General features: G+C 43.4%; 1 protein-coding gene and 1 long non-coding RNA gene across 4 annotated transcripts; both read left to right on the top strand.

Moving 5' to 3' along the window:
• Positions 1-96: 96 nt before the first annotated feature.
• LOC109747937 (uncharacterized) lies at positions 97-710 on the top strand. Its single transcript, XM_020306982.4, has one exon. It carries the CDS (start codon positions 228-230, stop codon positions 441-443), a length of 216 nt encoding a protein of 71 aa, XP_020162571.1. The 5' UTR covers positions 97-227; the 3' UTR covers positions 444-710.
• A 3903-nt stretch (positions 711-4613) lies between these two features.
• On the top strand, positions 4614-20345 carry LOC120973206 (uncharacterized). 3 transcript variants are annotated; one of them, XR_012202222.1, is made up of 5 exons: positions 4614-5264; positions 5350-5390; positions 5480-16752; positions 17458-18957; positions 19067-20345. It is a non-coding gene; the product is annotated as an uncharacterized lncRNA (long non-coding RNA). The 3 variants fall into 3 exon arrangements; XR_006669723.2 differs by having other exon boundaries at positions 4637-5264; positions 5480-6973; positions 7075-16752; positions 17458-20345; XR_005767514.2 differs by having other exon boundaries at positions 17458-20345.
• Positions 20346-20547: the final 202 nt, after the last annotated feature.

Genomic DNA, 20547 nt, shown 5'->3' with positions numbered 1-20547 from the left:
TCCCGCGACAATATCGCACCACCGCACACTGATAAGACCGAAAACCAGCAGCCACGAAACCATCAAACGCAATGACCAAAACCGCCCTCGCTCGGGCTACAAATACCGGCCCCTCTTCTCCGTTCTCCCACCTCCAGAACTAGCAGTGCACAGCACAGATAAGAAAGAGAAGCGAGTTAAGAACAGAGTAGGACTTTGGAAACGAACAGGTCGGGTAGAATTTTAAGATGAGCCGTGTGTGGGTGGCAGCGACGGTGGCCGCCGTGCGGGCGCAGAGGGAGAGGGCGGCGGGTGCGGGGTCGCGGGACCGGCTTGCCGGGCTCGCCCCCCAGGCCGCCGCGCTCGGGGCGGCGCGGGCGGCCGCCGACGACGGCCGGAGGCAGGCCGGCGCCGACGAGTCGCTCCGCAAGGCCATGTACCTCAGCTGCTGGGGCCCGAGCTGATCACGACGCCGCGCCGGCCCTCGCGGGGACGGGATAGAGCGACCTGTGGATCTTGTGGGGCCTCGATGGGCTTGAGCTTGGGCCGGGCGCACTTGGGTAGCAGCAATCATGTCTCGTCACAGTATGTTTCTGGTTGGAAGGGGGAACAAACATGTGCAAACCTTTGGAAATTGAGGATAGTGGAGTGGATGTACTGTACATACAAATGCTAGTACTTCCTGTACATATTTCATGCAATTAATTGGAAAACGGGATGGTTTCAGCTTACGTTGGTGGCAAACAGGTGTTCCTTAGCATTGGGATCGTAGCATATATGGATGCATCATGGACTTGATCTATTTCAGTTTCTACTTGAAACTCTGTAGCGCGACTGCTACCGCAGGTTATTTTGTGCCAGGATAACTGAAGCAAGCAAGCAACACGACCCAGGCGGCCTGGGGAGGCTCGCCGCTTACAGTGGGAACCAAACCAATGGTTGTCCAAGCCAAAGCGCGCAGTGAAATCTTGCGATTTGGACGCAAACTGCTACCTTTGCTCTGATTTATTAGTCCCTAAATACGTCCTGGCTAATTAGTCCTCTAGATACGGTCCTGGTTTATTAGTCCCTCTCGTATTTATGGTCACATTTTGACTATATTTTCTACAAATAAATTATAAGTTATGCATAGAAAAAAAATATTATAAAAAACTATGTTCAAATACGAATCGAACAATATAATTAATGATAACATGCATTAACAATTTGTTATTTAAATACATTTGATTTTTAAAGAATTTTTGGAATAAGAGATAAATAAACCATTGAACTTAAAAAGAAACTTTAAATACATGGTTAAAATTTAGCACAAAATACAAAAGAACGTACTAAACTAGGATGGAGGTGGTCGGTCGCATCAGCTCATGTAGAAATCTCTCTATAAAAGTGTCATATAACTCTCTACCGACCTATGCAGCCGCGGGCGGCCTTCTCTTCAGCAAACAAAAACTTAGGGCTTATCTGCCTTCCGCGGTGTCGGTCCTAGTCCGCCTCGTCTTCGGTGGTCCTAGTGCCATGGAGGTACGGTGAACTTCGACCCTGTTGCAGGATATGTGTTTTTAATTTCGTCTGTATACAAGTTGAATTCTTTCGAGCTATACTTCTTTTCGTGAACAATGGTTGCTGATTCTAAAGGGGCTTAACACTACTGTCATGATGTGGCATGATGAATAGATTAAAAGTTTTTTTGAAAAAATATCTTCCCGTGAAACTTTTTATAGTGTCTATAAATTTTAGACTCGCAAAAAAAAAGTGTATAAATTTTAGGAGATATTACCACGTTCCCTAAAAATGTTTTTAGCAGTGGCATAATGACGATGACAACTCCGGCAGTGACTAACAGTGGATGGCGGCCGGCGGCGCGGCAGCTAGCGGCCTCGGCATGGACGCTTTGGTGGGTGTGTGGTGACGGCACAGCAGGCTCCAGTGGCGGTTGGCTGACCAGACGAGACACTTTTACGGAATCCTTGTTTTTCTGTAGATGAAGGGAAAGTTTGGAACAAGTTTATGAAATTTCGAAAGAAAAAAAGTTCTTCACACGGTGGTTATTTTATGAATACGGAAACTATTAAAGATGCTCTGTATTACCATGATTTGTTCGGTCGATAAAATTTCTGCACAATGAAACAAAGCCGTGGACCGGTTGATAGGCCCCCGGTTCACGTGGCTTCACGTGACGCCGAGCCCACTGCGGTCGCTCCGCCGCGACGGGTGTGGGACAGTGAGTGGTGTCTCGATGCCAGGGCGAGCAGGGCTGTCCCTCTCGCAAAGGCACGCTAGTGTGGCGTGTCAGCTTGGTAGCTGGTGTACCGGCGCGAGGCAACGTCTCGGTACAGTGGACTTGGGATTTCTTTGTTTTTCTTTTGTGGGGATTTCTTTGTTTTTAGGGCAGTTTTTTTTTTTGAGTGACTGAGGGCAGGTACAGTGGACATGGTGGTGGTCGACCGGGGCGGCTTTGGCCCGGCAGCAAGGAGACCCCACTGACCATTTTTCTCTCGAATATGCATGAGTGTGCGTATCTTTTTCCCTAATCTTTTCCTAATTTCTCTCCCTATAATAATTTAATTTTTCTCTACCTAATAATAAAGCACGGATCGACTTTGTCGGGTTCACCGTCATAATACGCTTCTTCATGTGATTTTTTACGCTTTCAGTTTTATTTCATCTATATCCGAGGTGGTACTATTCTTGGTTTGGTTTGGCTTGGTTCCGTCCGTCTCGTCCCGTGTGTTTCTTCATACCTCGAACTAGCCTCTGGGCCTGTTCTCTCGATCAAAATAAAATACGACGAGCCCACGTCTCCAAAATCAATCGACAAGCGTGCGCTGACACCGATCGGAGGTGACTGCAGCCCTGCAGCAGGCAGCCGGCGCCCGTCACGGCAGGGCTGCGATGGTTGCCTAAGCCGGCGGCCAGCGGACGTCGGTTGGTGGCAGCAGTGAGCAGCCGCCGGTCGAGTCAAAGATCTAGAAGGGCAGTAGCCTGGATTGCTTGTCGGTGCCGTGATCCACGACCTAGGGTTGTCGAACCAAATCGAGTGTTGGGGTCGACTACAGGGTCGACATGGATCGATAGCCAGGACGCGATCCCAGACGCAGATGGGTGACCCCGGTGGCGAGAGAGAGGCAAAGTGGAGAAGAGATGTCGGGAAATAATACGAAGTAGATGAATACAAGGAGCAGAGGAATTTGCCATGGAAAGAGAGCGGGGGAGCTCTGCACGCTTCAGTTTCAGTTAGGTCCCCCCTGGGTACGCTAAGACAGCGGCGGCGGTGTGTAACAGGGGAAACGAAGGAAGCAGCGATGTGGGAGGAGAACTGCACGCCTGGGTACGCTATTTTGTATCTTGCTTTCTTGCACATATGCTTCACCTTGCATCATCAGGGCAGCACTTCCGTTGCTCTAACTACCGTCATCGGCAATGTCCGTGAGGCTGTCCAATTTACAAGGATGCGCACTATGCATGTCCAGATTCAGGTTTTAATTGACTGTAAGTAAGAAACTCATGGATTTGCATGCATACACAAACAAGCAAATGGGGGGTCGGCAAAAAGTAGAAGGTGCATATTGATCACCTGATTAACAACATTGTTAATCCAATGCTCGAGTTTTATTGTTGGCAAGAAACTGGATGGATTTGCGTACATGAGCAAATAGGATTCGGCAGAAATATAGAAGGTGCCCGGTATTAACTAATTCGAGTGTAGATTTCTCATTATTGCTCAGAACAAAAGACATAGTTTTTTTGTTAATCCGTAGCTGCTTGAATTTCATATAAAATATCATTCACATAAAATTACACGTCACGTACCTAACCTTGCATTAGAAGTCTGTATTTCTTAAACTAGCTGCATTATATAGTTCAAAATTAAATATGAAATGAGGTTGCGACATGGAAGGTTCATGGTTGGATGTTGATCCAAATTAAGCCTTACAAAGATGACATATATAGATGTAGGAAAATGACTGATGGCCTTTTTTCGATATGTATAGGCGATACCATGAAATTGATTGAATTCATGTTAAAAGTCAACTTCTGTGAGGTAACTATCTTAATCAGTTTGGAGCACTGCGTGTGCACAAATTGATGTAATACAATTTCAATCAGGCAGATATATTGTAGTTTTATATACAGTTATAGGAGTATGTTTACCTCCGTGCTTTTGATTCAAGATTAAGATGTGCGTATTATATGCATTCTAGACTTAGCTTGAAAATTTAACAAATTTTCTACGAAATTCATACAGGTATTGTGACTAAGTTTGCTGACAGAATAATTTGTATCTTTATTATCCCGTTGCAACGCACGGGCATATGTGCTAGTGTGTGTGTATATATATATATATATATAATAAAGCACGAATTGACTTTGTCGGGTTCACCGTCACAATACGCTTCTTCCCGTGAATTTACGCTTTCAGTTTGAATTTAAAACGTAAGTGGTACTAATTCTGGAACGAGGCGACGTGCATCGAACGTTGGTGGGTCTACGTTATTGGGCCTGTAAAAACTTAAATATGTATCCCGCCCGGTTCCGTCACGTGGACCGTAACAGATGCAGATTCCTGATCTGACCAAACATGTCTCCAGCTCAAGATCGATATAAAAAGCCAGCCCCTCGCAACCGGGCCTGGCACAACACGCCATGTACGCCGGCGCTCGCACGGCCGCCCAAGTAGGCGCCATGATTTGGGCGACGAAGTTGGCCACGACTGGCGCCACCGGGTACGCACCGCTTGTGCTCTATCCCGTGCCGTTCAAGGCGCTGCTGCTGGGCATGGGCTTCTTCTACCTCCGTCACCCCAGGTTCCGCGGCGACATGCCCTCCGCCGGCTTCAACTTCTTCTGCCGCCTGTCGTCGCTCTCCGACCGGGTGCTCTAGCTAGGATCAATCGATCGTTGTTTCTCTTTGAGGTTTTACTGTTGCTGTACTGTGATCCACTACTGCTTGGTGGGATCGTTGTCCGAGATCGCCGTGTCACGAGGTTCTGCAACCCGCGAGACGAGGCCGCACGGATCTTGGACTGCGGCAGCGGGGCTGTCTATGGCACAGACCGGCAGTTCCAGGGGCGTGCAGTGACTGCTCCCCTCTGTCTCCATGTCTACCTGCTTCGTTGAGGGAGATGACGAGCCTGAGCGAAGGCGCTCAATCATTGTGTATATCCAGATTAGCATGAATCCAACAACAGGGGATTGTATAATTCTAAACGGCCGCCTGCTACTCAAGCTCATCCCCTGCCTCTTCGCTCCTCCACCATGGGGTGATCAATCACTCAAAACTCACAGGTACATCTTATTCTGATCTATCCTGTGCATGCGTGCGTGTGGGTGAGGAGCTGCCCTTTTCTGACTTGCATGACAAGTTCTGCAGCTGCATATGATTTCTTCAGGACCATCAGCATGGATGTTCAGGTATGGATTTCTTTCCGGCCATCCACACTTACGCAAATATATATGCATGCAGATAATAATTATATTAAGATGTGTCTGTGTGTTATCAGTTATCACACAATTCTACCACTACATTGGACGAGGATGAGATGATTGGGCTAAAGGCTTGGCACCATATTTATTGCCAGACAAGATAAGTTATCCACATTACTTCCTTCCTGGTCTGCTTGGAATATAGGAAGTATGTGTACTTTCTATACTATGAGCATACGTTTTCTTAATCAAATATATATCATTGCATTTTCAGCCATGCATGTGAATGCTTAGGAAGACACAACATAAATAGTTCAGTTTTGTTGTTGTTCAATTCTATTTAACAGATGCAGACCCACACATAAATTCAATTTTTTACTGACACTTTTCTACAGAGAATGCTTTCCATTAATATTTCTCCTTGATAATTTATTTTCCCCTTGGCATTCATCCACCTTATCGAATCTGATAAATTGATCTTGACTACCAATCTGTCTAATGTAATCGATGAAGGACATGGCATTAGCAGGAGTCAACATACTGTGCGAACGGTGAGCAAAACCCTATATTTTTCAAATATTTCTTTTTTTTGCGCCACAGCTGCTCAGTGAATCATCAGTTTTGTTTCAATATGGTTACAACCAGCCATCAAAGCAGAAGATAGGTGGATTGTTGAAAAAGGTTAGTGGTCTGCGATTCACTTTTGGGCATGAGGACATCCGTGCGAGCATCTTCAACCTACTCTTTTTATCAGCTCACAACGCATGGTTTATGTCTGTCTGATTACTCAAGTTGCGGCCATGCGTTACATTAGGATTAAACAAATAACAGAAAGTTAAATACTCAGAGGTCGACTCTACCATGAAATTTTAACCTCTTACTGCAAATGTGATAAAATTTGTACTGCATTACATGCATAAAAATAGAGCCACCATGTGAACCATGTAGTTCTTTTCTAAAGACTACTTTTATTGTTTTTCTTCTTTACACCACTACTCTGAATATTTTGATGTACTGAATAATATGTGTCTCGATTCCAGACTTTCTGTCTCAGTGGTAACAGCTAATCAAAGTTTTGGTAGCTTAAAAATAAATTTATATTATTTTTCAATTTAACTAAAAAATTGCTAGCATAGAGGCATGGCAAATTTGGCTTGCTTTGTACTATAACAATTTTGTAGGCATCAACTTAGATGTGTTCTATTCTGGTAGGAGGGTGTAGGGATAATTTTTTTCGTTGCGAGGCACATGATGGGATTGCTAAAGGTGTGTGCTAGATTGTGACGATCAGGCTCATTACCTGAGATTGATCTTGTTCGTCATGAATAGATGGACAACATGACCATGATGGTGAAGAGAGTGGTAACACCGATGGGTCGCTTGGAACATGCGATGATTTGTTTTTTCCCGTTGCAACGCACGGGCATATGAGAGTGAGGACATGCATAGGGTTGTTGCTTCCTACTGGTACATAACTATTTTCTTTGTACAAGTACTATGTTGATTCTTCAGAGATCTCGTCTTCATGAGACTAGCGAAGGGGGTATAGGTTAGGAAGAAGGGGAGATGAGGTGAGTTTCTGAAGTTCACCATTCAATCTAAATATCACAAAAGGTGAGCATTACTATTCAAAGGGTTGACTAATTAATTAACTCTTAATCTATTTTTATAGGAATTAACAAGATAGTATATGGGCTGAATAATTTTGAACTAGCTACTATTTCTAAATGGAGTGCCATGTTCAAATAGAAGAAGTGAAGTTGTGGTGGGTTCTGAGCCATGCTTTAGGAAAGGGGTGTACCATATTATTTTTCTCCCGTTGCAACGCAAGGGCTTTTTTGCTAGTAATAATAAAGCACGGATTGACTTTGTCGGGTTCACCGTCACAATACGCTTTCTTCTCATGTCATAATACGCTTTTACGATCTGTATAAACAAAATCGTAATATAAACGAGGTGGTACTAATTTGGGGTCCGCACGTAAACAAAAGCTTCCTCTGTTTGTTCCCTGCCGTATTTGATGTGTATTAGGCCTGCCCTACGCACTTTTGGGCCTCAGCCACGGCCAGTCTAGCACTCTTCCGATCCCAAAAAGACCAACACGTCAAGCTGCACAATACACATATGTTCGGCAAGGGCCGAGTGGGCTTCTAATCAGCCTTTTCATGTTAGTTTACTCATTAAAAAGATAGCCCCACATCGCTTTGTAACAATGAGTCCCACCAGTTTAAATATGTGAGCAAGTTGCCTAAGGACAAGCCTTGTTGGGAATTAAATAATTGGAGGATGAGGCATGGATCTGTTGAAAAACAAAAGAGAGGGGCGAGCTCAGGCAGTGCTAATTAACGAGGGAAAAGGAAGGCGTATTAACGAGGGAGGGAGTAGGAAGGGCTGAGGAGGAAATCACGCATGCCAATTAATGAGGGAAAAAGGATGCAGGCCTATGTGTCTAAGAACTTGCTCGTGAATGAGAAAAAAAGAGGATTCAGGCCTAATGACGAGTCGCCTAGGTCCGCTACCCAGGGAACTCCAGCGAACGAAGTCTTGTGCCCACCTCCCCGACCGGGGCGCCGGACGACCAACACTCCGCGCCGCCGTCCTCCACTCTCGATCGAGTCGTCTAGGAGTACGTGCATGCCCTTCTCCGGCTGACATCCGGGTTCATCGGCTCACCGCGTGCTCTGCGTGCGTTTGCCTGCTGCTGCGTGCATGCATGCCTGGCTCGCGTGTGTGTGGTGCGCGTGCATGCTGTTGCCGCTGACTGCTACACCTCCGGCTGGCTGCTGGAGTTGCTAGATAGAATATGATCCGTATTTTAAAGTTCTTACAAATTGAACTGGCTACTTGTTATTTCTCCTGTACAATAGGAGAGATATCGATATGTTTTTCTAAAAAAGGAGAGTATGAATTCAAGGGCCGTGCTTCATCTATTCTGTGATACGCCGTCGTACAACACAAGTACTTTTTTTCGAAACGGTGGCAAAAGATTTACCTCATCGATTAATTACAACATGAGTACTATATTCTATGCAATCAGATTATGAATAACTTTGAAGTAGCATGCTCTGTTGTAACTCTCAACATGGACTTTTGCCATTGTACTTTTTGTTCAAGTGCAGTGTGCTAGCAGTGTCACTGTTATGATTTTTATGTGACTTGTGCATCCATGGCCACTTCTTTCAATGTTCTTCAGTTCTTTCATGGTTTTCTTTTGGAAGTCTGGGATTTAGGACAACTTATTTCAGGAGCACTAAACCGTTGTTTGGACATCATTCATGGCCCTTGATACTTTTGAGTGCTTTTAATATTCTTTTGCTTCTTGCGAAATTGTTTGAATGATAAATTATTTTTCAGGTTACTCAACATATTTTTTTTTCATTGTAATGCACAGATATGTTTGCTTTTTTTAATAATAAATGGAGCCAAGTTTCTCTTTTTTTTCATCTGTCATGGTATTTACCCGACACAAATGAATTAATGTCCAGTGAAGTGAGAGAGGGGCTAAAACACATTATTTAACCCAACCCTTTTAGCTAGATTTTTTCAGACTCGATGCACCATCCGGAAAAAGAATTGCTGCTCGGTGCGAATTTCGAAAAAAAATTCACAGCGTAGTGCAAACACCAAAGAGTACTCCAACTTTCCAAAATAGTACCTTATATGGAAGATTTGAATCCTTTAATATCAGAACCGTCATACAAAATTCATACCAAAAGTATTGTATGTGTAGCGTGGTTTTTTATGCATGACTTATATGCATTTTTGCTAGCTTTCGCCATGCGCCTCAGTGTAGCCATTAGATGACACTGTTTAGTTATTGTTGCGTTGTGCTTATTCTATGGACACGTCAAGTATCTCTTCCGTTGCAACGCACGGACATTTGTGCTAGTCTTTCCCTAATAATAAAGCACGGATTGACTTTGTCGGGTTCACCGTCACAATACGCCTCTTCCCGTGAATTTACGCTTTCAACTTTTTTCACCTATATTATTTTCTATATCCGAGGTGGTACTATTTTACTTGCCTATAGTACACGTGCGCCCACAACTGGCTGGGCCTCAACCTGATCTATTCGGCCTCTGAAAAAGGATTCAAACCGGGGAACGCCAGATCCAGCCTTCGTACGATTGAATCTAAAATGAAAATCAATCCAAGATTAAGTTAGAATTAATCACGCGTTCGGTATACGTATCAAAGCCTGCTATACCTAACCAAATATCGCCACTTTTTACATCGAACCATATCTCCTCTCTCGAGGTTTCCCCGCTTCCGGGATTTAGGGCTTATCACCGCCGTATCATGTGCAGGAGGCCTCTATCGAGCGCATCGTTGGTGCTAAGGAGGAGGGGCTGACGCGGACGGCGAGTGTGGCCGGAGGGAGGCGTTCTCCACTGCCAGATGCAACCACGTTTGCCGGACTTGAAGCCATGGGTTCGGGCGCTGGGTGACCCCGTCCCCCGCCGTTAGTCGTAGGCTACCTCTTCCGGCCCCGGATGCCTCTTCGCCTGCTCCTAACCTCCTGTTAGCTCACTCTAAGCAAGGCCCGGCTCCCAAGATCACCGTCGACTGGATTGAGTGGAGCGTCTCTGGTGGCTTCGCGGCAACAGCATGTGCACACCATCGCTCTTCTCCATGGTTTGCTCACCCTCGCGGTTCATGGTTTTCATCCTGATGTCCTTGCACGTACGGTCGTCGCGCGTGGCCTGGAGCCTGTCCGGTTAGCCGTAGGACCCTGCGCTTCCACCACTCCTCTTCCAGCGAGCGCCTCTATCTCGCCTGCTGATGCTGCAGCCGGTGGTCGTCCTGTTCCTCCCTCCACGAGCCTACATGCTGGCATGCTGCCGATCCCTGCATGAGCACGCTGTCAGAGTACTACTTGGGCCAGGAGATCCAAAGACAGCGCCCTCCATGGCTTCAGCATGGTAGAATCCGCACACTGGCCAAAGGGAGATTTTGGTGTTGAAATTTGAAACGAAGGACTACAACGCTCCAATGAAAATTTGATGGCACCAACGCTCTCCAACGCAAATTTGATACATCAAGCTTAGCTTCTACATGGCTGTTGTTACAGAAGATGTATCAGAGAAGCACTTCCTTATAAATTATTGATGCTTAAAAAAATTTGGATATCATGAAGCACCCATAATTTTGGGTGGGACTGGCATGACATGTTCCCTCTTTCCAAATATAGTCATAGTGATGGACTACTATATGGTACACGCAGATCGATCTGACTGCCATTTTACATATTTGCACAGGTCGATGCTCAATACTGTTTCTTTCTGATTCTCTTACTGACATTTACATTACTTTGCCTCTTTAGAGTTGCAAATTATTTTCTCTGACAAGAAATGCCATATTTTCATTGTACTGAAATTTTTTCGTTTCCGGATCAATTTTGTTACTAATATACTTATAACTAAATTTCTTATTGATTTTCTCTATGCAGGTCATAAAGGGGTGCCTCTCAGAACATGTCATATTTTCATCATACTAAAAAAAGTAGCTTAGCTTCCTGGTCAATTTTGTTATTAATCTATATATAACTATATTTATTATTGTGAGGTGAAAATATTCTGAGGATGCTTTCAGGTATTTAAAGGTAAGGATTCAGCTCCTGCTTACACTTTCATTAGTTCAGTGTGTTCATTATCATATCATACCATCAGCAGAGTCATTTGTGCTTACTTCCATAAATAGTCATATAACGATCAAGTCTGCCCTGTTATATCCAAGCCAATTACATATTTATGCCTTTTCTTGGGAGCAACATTAATTTTTTTTATTGTATTATGAGATTAGTAATTTGAGATTTTGCTTTAACTGTTGTAATTTAAAGGAGGTAGGAAGGATGAAAGAAACTTGGACATTTAATTTTCTTTGATTTGAATTGAGCTCGCTCTTAACATAAAAAAAATATAAGTTTTGTATATTCTTGTTGTTGTATACAATAATTTATTAGCATTACCAATAGTAATGGCACCATGCTATACCACATTGCCGCACGCTAGATCTAACAAGGTTGCCTTGGAGTTCGCCAAAAGGCAGCGGCCACCTCACCAACTTCATCCTACCCATATTTACCACCTCCCCCGCTTTCTAGATTCACCGTACTTTGGGATCCCCCCCTCCTGGCGCGGCTGCAGTTTGGGGGCTGGACTTACTACATGGGCCAAATGACAATGGACCAAGCCCAAACAACAGTGAAAAAACATTCAAATGAAATTTAATATTAAAAAAACATCGCCACAAAAATGATACCATTTTAAAAAGATTCTCAAATAATTTAAAAAACACCTTCTCAAAGTGAAACAAGTATGATTGATAAAAAAAGTTCGTATTTTCGGATGAAATGAAAGTGCGGAGCTGAAATAGGTAACAAGAACATTGTTAGGATACGTCCAAATTTCATCGTACAAAAAGAAATACTTAGTGTAATCCTATTTATAATGTTTGCAAAAATTGGAATAAATAATGTTGCACAATGGGATGTTGAACATGTTATTATTTTGGAAGATATTTAAGTCAAACAAATGGTTTTTTAAATTATACGTATCTTTTAAACCGTAACTCCGATTTTAACATGTTATATATGAAACTTGATTAGAAAAATGTGTGAAATCTGAATATGATGTTAATTTTACCTGTTAAATATTTTTTAGATATTGTTTTGGAAGCAAACTTATAACTATAGCACACGATCCATTTTTCTTTCGTACAGGCGGCGATCTGGATTACAAATAAACACTCACTATAGTCATATAGGAAAAAAGAAAACATCGAGAGCTACACATGCATACCTCTGAATACATCGTAGGGGAAAACAACCGATTTCTCATCGCGAGTGTGAGAGAAAGCGAGAGAGAGAAAGAGGGAGACGGAGGAGAGAGGGAGAGAGAGACGTCTTAGGATTAACCACATTCAAACACGTTTTGGTTTATGTGAACACTAAGGCCATCGCCGGCGAAGGTGATAAGAAGGTTAAGCGGCAACACAAATATGATGCGTCGCTAAAATAAAGGAGATTGACCTATTATGGTCTTGAGTGATGGTTGTTCAGTTAAGAGTGTGTTGTGTTTTTTCTCCCGTTGCAACGCACGGGCTCTTTTGCTAGTCTCTCCCTAATAATAAAGCACGGATCGACTTTGTCGGGTTCACCGTCACAATACGCTTCTTCCCGTGAATTTACGTTTTCAGTTTAAATTTTAAATATATACGCGAGGTGGTACTAATGCTTCTGCTCGTACCACGTCGCTATCGTTAATTTTATTTAATGACGTCGCTATGTTGGGCTTCCGCCTGAATCTGTACGTCGCTTTGCTGGGCCTCCGTATGGGCCAGAGTAGGCACGTGCGTCGCGTCCGACCACGTCCATCCCGATCTCCTCCCTTGATCCAGGGCGTTTCCTTTAGGTCATTGTCGGAATGCCAAAAAAAATTGCGAATGTCTGGATTCGAACTCGGGTTGTCTAGGAAAGAGCACGTAGCCGCTAGCCAACTCCCAAGGCTGATGTTTCTTGCAACAAAAAGAAACTCTTTTTTCTTTCTATGCAACTCTCAAAGCCTGGGCCATGCGCCTATCTCAATTGCTCCTTTTGTCCCTCATCTGTTTTGTCCTTCGCATGGGCCGAGCTGGGCCTGGTCTAAAAAAAGAAACGACGTTCATTGTCAAACTAATTAATCCCACCTTTCCCCTTTCAATTAAAGTGCACTAATTTATATAGGCCTGTGAGTTTTACTACATCACCAAGCAGCCTTGGGTCGATTGAGGAAGGATGAGATGAGGCCAATTACACGAGAAATAAAAAGAAGGAAAGAGAAGCAAGGTCACAGAAATAAGGAAGGAAAGGGAGGGAAAGATAAAAGGAAAGAGTAGGCCTTCTATATATGTGCTCAGGACAGAAATTAGGAAGGAGATGAATTCAGGAAGAAAAGGGAGGGAAAGATAAAAGGAAAGATAAATGATGGAAGGGAGGCTGGTTCACATACTCAGACTTTGTGTTGAAGGGTCTTTTATTTTTTCCACTTCCTTGACGTTCTTTTCAAGTCATCATTGTTGCTTCCTGCACCAAACAAATTTATTCATGGGATAAATGTAATAGTGTTCTATAGTACAAACTTAGATACGCTGGTTGAAACCGGCGCAACGAACTAGCGGTGCTATGTAGCAATCAATATTAGCTAAATTATGAGCAACTTTATTTTTATTACGCTCAATTTTCAACGGAACCAACCCATGCAGATCGAGGAGCTTCTTCATCACCACAATAAAAATGACCCCAATGAAACAAACATATGTTGCCTCGCCGCAATTGCTCTTTTGCTTGTGAGCTTTGGGAGGCCCTCTGCCATATGGATGTAGATGATCAAGAAGAGTTCAAAAAAACCATCTCATTTTTTTCAGAAAATTAAAAGTGTTTTTTGTCACCTGAAACTTGGTTAGGGCATGTACAATGCAGGCGCTAGGAATAAAATCCTGGCAACTTTTGCATCGTCCCGGCTACTTTCGGCCTCAGACACATAACCTAGAGTCGGACACTAAAAAAAGTATACACAATGTAGCTGCTAGGGTTGTATGATTGTGCATGTTAATTTGCTCAAGATTTTAAACGCTCTTGCATTGGAGCCGGCCTTAGGGTGATATTTTTAACCTTGTCATGTGTTGGTCATTAGCTATTAATGATGTTCGTGTATGATAACTGATTCCGCATGAGCTTGTCAGTTAATGCTAGCCTACATAGACAGTGTGTTATGTTGTGGATCAGCTCATCATCTTGAGATTGATCACATTTGGGTGCATTGTGATCACATAGACATCACAACTATCTCGGACAAGCGCGGGGAAGAGGATAAGGTGCGAAAAGGCAAGGGGTGTTTGATATTGATTTTCACCCGTTGCAACGCACGGGCCTTTTTGCTAGTAATAATAAAGCACAGATTGACTATGGGTTCACCGTCACAATACGCTTCTTCCCGTGAATTTACGTTTTCAGTTTGATTTTAAAACATATAGGCGAGGTGGTACTAATTTGGGGAACCGTCTGTAGTTTCGGGCCATATCCGATGTTTTGTTTTCTGCCTGTACGTCAAATTCACACGTAAATCCAATTTGGCCCAACAAAGAATCCAGCCAGCCCTGAGTTTCTTTCACGGCACGCACCTCCTTCCCGTCCTTCCCTAAAAAAATAACTCCTCCCGTCCTGAAAAGGCACTAGCCGCCTCCCCAACCCCAACTCGTCGAAACCCCAGCACCCCATGACCTGATCGATCACCGATGGCGTTCGGCGAGGTCATGTCCTAGGCCTCATCCTCGGCCGCCCTGACAGCGGATCGAATCAGCGTAGTTGGCGCGTGGGACGGCTCCCTGGAGGTGTACCTGGGCGCCTGGACGGGGCTGATGCTGTGCGCCGAGGTGGTGCGGCGGGCCGGGGTCCTGGCGCATGCCGTGGCGAGCTAATCTCAACGTGATGCTGCTCACTAGCGCGGCATCATGCCACCTGGCCGGTGCTGCAGCGACGTGGTTAAGAGGGACGTGGATGAGGCAGAGTCTACGCTCGGCGGCGCAGAGATCTGGAGGATACATGATTCTGTGGACACAGCGGCGGCGTGGCCCCGTGGAGCGGCATGTTGATTTTCTTGGGGGTAGGTTTTTGCTGTTGGTGACCTTTTAAGAAATTTAAGAGATCCAGTGCAGGGAGAGATGCTATTGAGTTGGAAGACCAGGTGGATTTGAAGCTCATTGGTCAACATTCAGTCAAATTTCATGTTGAACAGGTACGTCCATGATGATCTGGTGCTTCTAATCTTTCTTGCCTATAGTTTAGATCTTAAGCCTCTCTTACTTTGTCCAATATAGTTAGTCTGCATATGAGAACACACGTATGTCAATGGATAAGCAATTGATCTCTAATCAATCAAGGTTTGCAAACTCATCCAGATCTCAATCTTAATGGTTCAAGAATCAACATTTACACTTTAAAGTGTATTCATTGACCAATTCTTTTTGAAATATGCATCGGGGCCATCGAAGGCAAGATGCTTATGTTATGTTTTTATTCTGATGACAACTCATCTTCTTTGCCTGTTGGTAGCTGCTCATGAGAAACTAGGATATATTTTTACTGCTTTAGATGCAAGCATCTTCTTTTCCATGGGCCTGCAGGGATTTGTTTGGAAATTAAGTTGAAGTTAACGACATTTGTTGTTCTGCATGGGCAGGGATGCAGAGTAATAAATATTTCTAATATAAGTACATCGGCCATTTAACTATCTCTACTATTAAAGAGGGATCGAACGTCGTGATGGTTCGACCTCCTCTCGTGGTTCAACCCCCTTCTATCGCTAGCTATCGAAAGTCCTCCCACCGCTTCTTCCATCCCCGCCCGAAAAAAAAGGCCAAAAAAAAAAAACCACAACCCACGAACGCACGATCCCACACCCACGCAGCCTCGTCGCCTCTCGCACCCCATGGCACCCGATCCCGTCTCTCTCCCGGCTCCTGAGAAAAAATGTCTCCTGCTGTCGCCTCCTCATCCGCCCCGCGGTCGCGGTCCTGGCCGTCGGCGCTAGGATCCAGTCCCATGAAGAAATTCTCTACTCCTCCCTCTTATCTGTACCACTCTAGATCGCGTCCAACCAACGGCGAGCTTGGCGACAGCGCAGAAGGAGAGCGTCAGTATGTCGGCGCTAGAGTACTAACCCTGGGGGTGGTGTGCCCCTATCCCGACCCCCTGCTGCGATCTTGAGAGCCATCATGCCGTCGGCGCCCATCGCGAACAATTAAGGCTCCTCCGTTGGGGTAGTGGTTGCAGAGGCTGGTGAAGAGCCTCAGCCGTGATGAGGATGATGACGCACAGCGGGGGCGGGAGCAGAACCACGGGGAGGGTTCCAAGGAGCCGCTAGCCGGGGGCGGAGCGCGAGCACGGGTACGGGTCCGAGAGCCGCTGGCTGCCCACGAAGACATCGTGGCGGTGCTCCATGGTGCGAACGAGCTAGATGAGGCGGCGGCAGTCCCCCATGGATGATGTGAGGGCGTGGTATGGGGATGGATTTTGGGGGATCTAGCTGCTGATTGGTTCATCCACTAACTGAAACTGATTATAGTTTATCTCTAGTTTGTGTTTCTCTGTGGTACACTCGTGTTGCAATTGGCAGGACCAAATTGGCAGCGACAAAGCACGAGCTACCAACCTTCTCTGCTCCCCTGCTACAACAAGGTACCAAATTGAAGCTGTCACCGCGACCCCAATCCCCTCTCACGTGCAGTATGATGGACACCCACAAGGCTGAGAAGTCAGCGCAACAGAGCTTATGCAGGCGGACGCTAATCCGCAATCAAGAGAAGATGACTGGTACACTCGTGGCTCATCTTATTTGTGTAATTGATTGTTTTGTTAATTTTTTCCCATGCGAACCGTAATAGAGGTACTACGGCCAACATGGTCCATGCTGCTAAGGCCATGGTGGAGAACGTCAGCACCGTTGTGCCTGTTGTGCACTTTGTGCTGCCCATATGAGACTACATCTCCCTTCGCTGACATCTCTGTTGCATGATATTGACTGAATTCATAGGCAATTCTTCACCAATCCCACTGTATGTTTGTCATATATCTAGATTCAGTTGATTGATGCTGACAAACACGTTTCATAGGCAACTCGACCAAATCGAATCGTTATCACAGCACCGCTCTTTGATTTATTTTCATTGTTCAATCCTCTGTTGACTTGCTATCAGGTCCTAATTTCTAAAAGATGATTCTATTTTAGTTATGTATTGTATTGTACTATCAAAATAAACAAGTTTATTTATGGCCTATGGTGAAGGCTAGAAGATATGCAGGGAACAATGACTCTGAATATTCTTTCGGTTATGATAATTGCAAAATAGAGGAGCTACATATAGAAGAGTAGAATCAGTTTCTTATTTTACCTTTACTGTGGACCGTTAAAGAGCACTTTAAGTTTCTTATTTAGGTTGTGCACCTTAACCCTGAATGTGATGGAATAATGTTGAAATTACCTAAATGAATTGCAATCATGTTTTGGCTTTCATGCAGGCTGGTGCAGTGCTGATGGGAGGTAGATGACCACGGTGGAGATGGTGGAGAGGAGCAGAAAATGCATGGTAAACTTGCTCCATTGTGCTTGCACTCAAGGGGCATCTATGCCAACAGCGTCACGTGTGTCTAAAAAAGCAGGGGGCTGGGGGAAACCAATCAACAGGTGAGTTAGATCCTTTTTAGTTTCAGGCCACCATTTTAGGGCAGAGAAGAGTAGCAAAACTCATGGTATTGTTGCTGTTAACAGAAACATGCATTTTTTTGTTAATATTTGTACGCACTAACGATTGCATGTTTTTTTTGTGCCATCCTAATGTAAGAACTGAAGCAATAGCCCCTTTCATGTTCTATTTTTCTCTTTTCAAATATCACATTTTCTATCAGCGTACATATATATGCAACGTGTGGTTATTACAATTATTACAGGTTGTTTGGTTATTAGCTAGCAATCTGTGGTAGTAATTGCACTTCTGCCAAGTACAGGGTAATGGCTAGAACAAGCATCAATTGTGTAAATTATTGATCAATCTTGTCTGGTCGTAGGGTTCCTAATCGACGTTATCAGGTATCTTATTCTGTCGCCTCTGCTTACTTTCACCCTAAGCGAGAAGATTACCTCAAAAATTATTCCAGTATTGTAGAGCTTCTTATATTTTTCTTCCTTTGGGCATAGACAAGCATTCACAATGAATACTATTATATGGAGTACATGTCTGCAGTTAGGATGGATCATCTGGTTAGTAGACAAAAGTTCTGGTTTCAGTGTTAATTTCCTAAGTGTATCATCATTATCGATGATTGGTTACCAAAGGGCACCCCTCTTTTGTACTCACATGATTATCTTAATGCAAAGAATTTTATTTTTTCAAATGAGCCACAGAGCCAAATGAAAATTCCATGAACGAATTGAGGGTGGAAAATGTCAACCTTATTTCTCCAGGGGATGGAGTGGAGATTGAGAAACATAGCTAGATGGGAGAAACGGGAAAACTTTGATAAATTGTTGTATGGAAACATAGCTAGATGTACATACATTTACCCCATGGACAATTGAGAAACATAGCTAGATGGGAGAAACGATGACAAGTATATTGTATGGAAAAGAAAACATAAGCCAATATTTTATGGGAATGGTGCTCTAAGCAGAGAGGTTGTTAGGGCTACGGGAGGGTGACGACCCTCTCTTGAACTGATGATGAGGGAGAGCAAGGCTGATTGTGCATTCAACGATGATGGTGAGACAACTAGCGCTTCATAAAAATATCATGTTCGGAATCTTTGGCCAGATCGGCTGTGACTGCATTTTAGCGATGGACCTTTGTTGTATTTCAGTTTCCTCATACTGTTATCGCAATATAGTAATATGCTCTTTTGCAGCAAGTGCAAATGGTTATATGTTTGAATCATCAACTAGCATGTCAAGAATGTGAGAAGTCAGTGGGAACAAAAAACTATCATTTGTGATAGTTGTTGGATTGAATAGCCATTTCATTATAGGTATGCTTCCGATTTGCACTACTTTTTATTAATCCTTTTCTCTTTCATGAAAATTTGCAAATCAGTAACACACAATGTGCTTCTTATATTACTTTATTTTCTCATGTAGGTAAATGCTCCTTCGCCAAGTATAAGTATACAATTTGAATCTTTTAGTCACGATTTGTATGATGCCTTATACACATTTATGTTATATACAGTTGTAGCTGAATTTTTAGATGATATACTGAACTATATGCTAGGGCAAGGAAGCTAGGGACGAAAAAAGGGAAGTTACTGTACTAGAGGACCATAGGAATGTGATATTTGACGAAACACTAAAAAATCTGAGCCATGCAGCTTTGGTGCAGTGTCTAGAAGACATAATGGTTAGAAATCAGTTCGCACATCTAAAGGTGAGGAAATCTCACATTTATCAATTTATGGAAGGGGGCAGATATTTGCATTTAAATGTTTTTTCTCAGTATAGGAATAATAAGGGTGATGTAGCATTGTAGTTTCAAATGAAGTAATGTTATACTCCCTCTGTAAAGAAATATAAGACTGTTTAGATTATTGCCTATTATTTGATCTGTCATTTTCTGTGAAATAGTACTTCATTATGATTCGCTACATATTGAATTTTCTTGGTGTTAATATTATGTTTGTAAAGAAGTGTGATCACTATATGGTCTACTGATTTGAACTATAATCAGTTTTACCTTACCAGATTTAGGTTTTGACAGCTGGAAAGTTGCCACATGAGTTCAAGTCGCGTGAGGGTTAAATTAAGTGCACATATTTTCATCTCCATGAGTTTCATCTGACAAGTGGCAACAGGTTGGGTTCACATTTTATAACGTTGTCTTCGTAATTTCTTGCAGATGGTAGAGCAAAATCAATGAGAAGCCGTGTTGAATGCTATTTTGACTAGCCGCAGAAAGAAAAGGAAAGGACAACTTGTTGTAAACCTGCAGATACAATATCTGGAAAATTAGGATTAACTCTCCACCAGTATTATTTATCCATTTGGTTAGTCATTATCATGCGATCGGTATAGAGCCACCAGATATGTTTTTCAAGGTTTGTTCTTTTATAGCTGTATCTTCTTGCACACAACCACTTCTTTAAAGGGCTTAGCTTAAGCTGATTGGTTTCTTGTATGAACATTAGGATTTTACAACATTAGATTCAATTCTATGACGGAGCTTTTGCCCATAGAAGATGCTTAAGCAGTAGGTTTTGTACATTTTTTCATCCTCTCATGTAACTGTATATAATATTCAATTCTACTATGAATACTGGGTACTACAATTTGTATTTACGTATTTTTGTATTGAGACTTGCACTCAAAGATTATTGCCTTAAGTGCATCTTTCATTTATTATGAATAAGAAGTTTAATACGCCATCATCTTTAGTGGTAGGTCAGAACATTGCATTCGCAATTCATACATTCAATAAACCATCATCTCCCACGAGAAGTGAGGATTATTTTATGTAGTTGCTAAACTTTTTAAACGAGGAGCCAAGTCCAAGTGATAGTAAGGCGAGATGACCAAATTCGAAAGAGGCTAATTAACTTGTAACGATAGGGTGGTCAAGGAGACAC

This window comes from Aegilops tauschii, chromosome 2 (genome assembly GCF_002575655.3).
Source record: "Aegilops tauschii subsp. strangulata cultivar AL8/78 chromosome 2, Aet v6.0, whole genome shotgun sequence".
Lineage (NCBI taxonomy): Eukaryota > Viridiplantae > Streptophyta > Magnoliopsida > Poales > Poaceae > Aegilops > Aegilops tauschii.
The sequence above is the reverse complement of the archived record's forward strand: the minus strand, read 5'-3'. Positions and strand labels throughout refer to the sequence as shown.

Coding starts and splice junctions, on each gene's coding strand:
- LOC109747937 (XM_020306982.4), top strand. CDS start 228: ATGAGCCGTGTGTGGGTGGCAGCGACGGTGGCCGCCGTGCGGGCGCAG.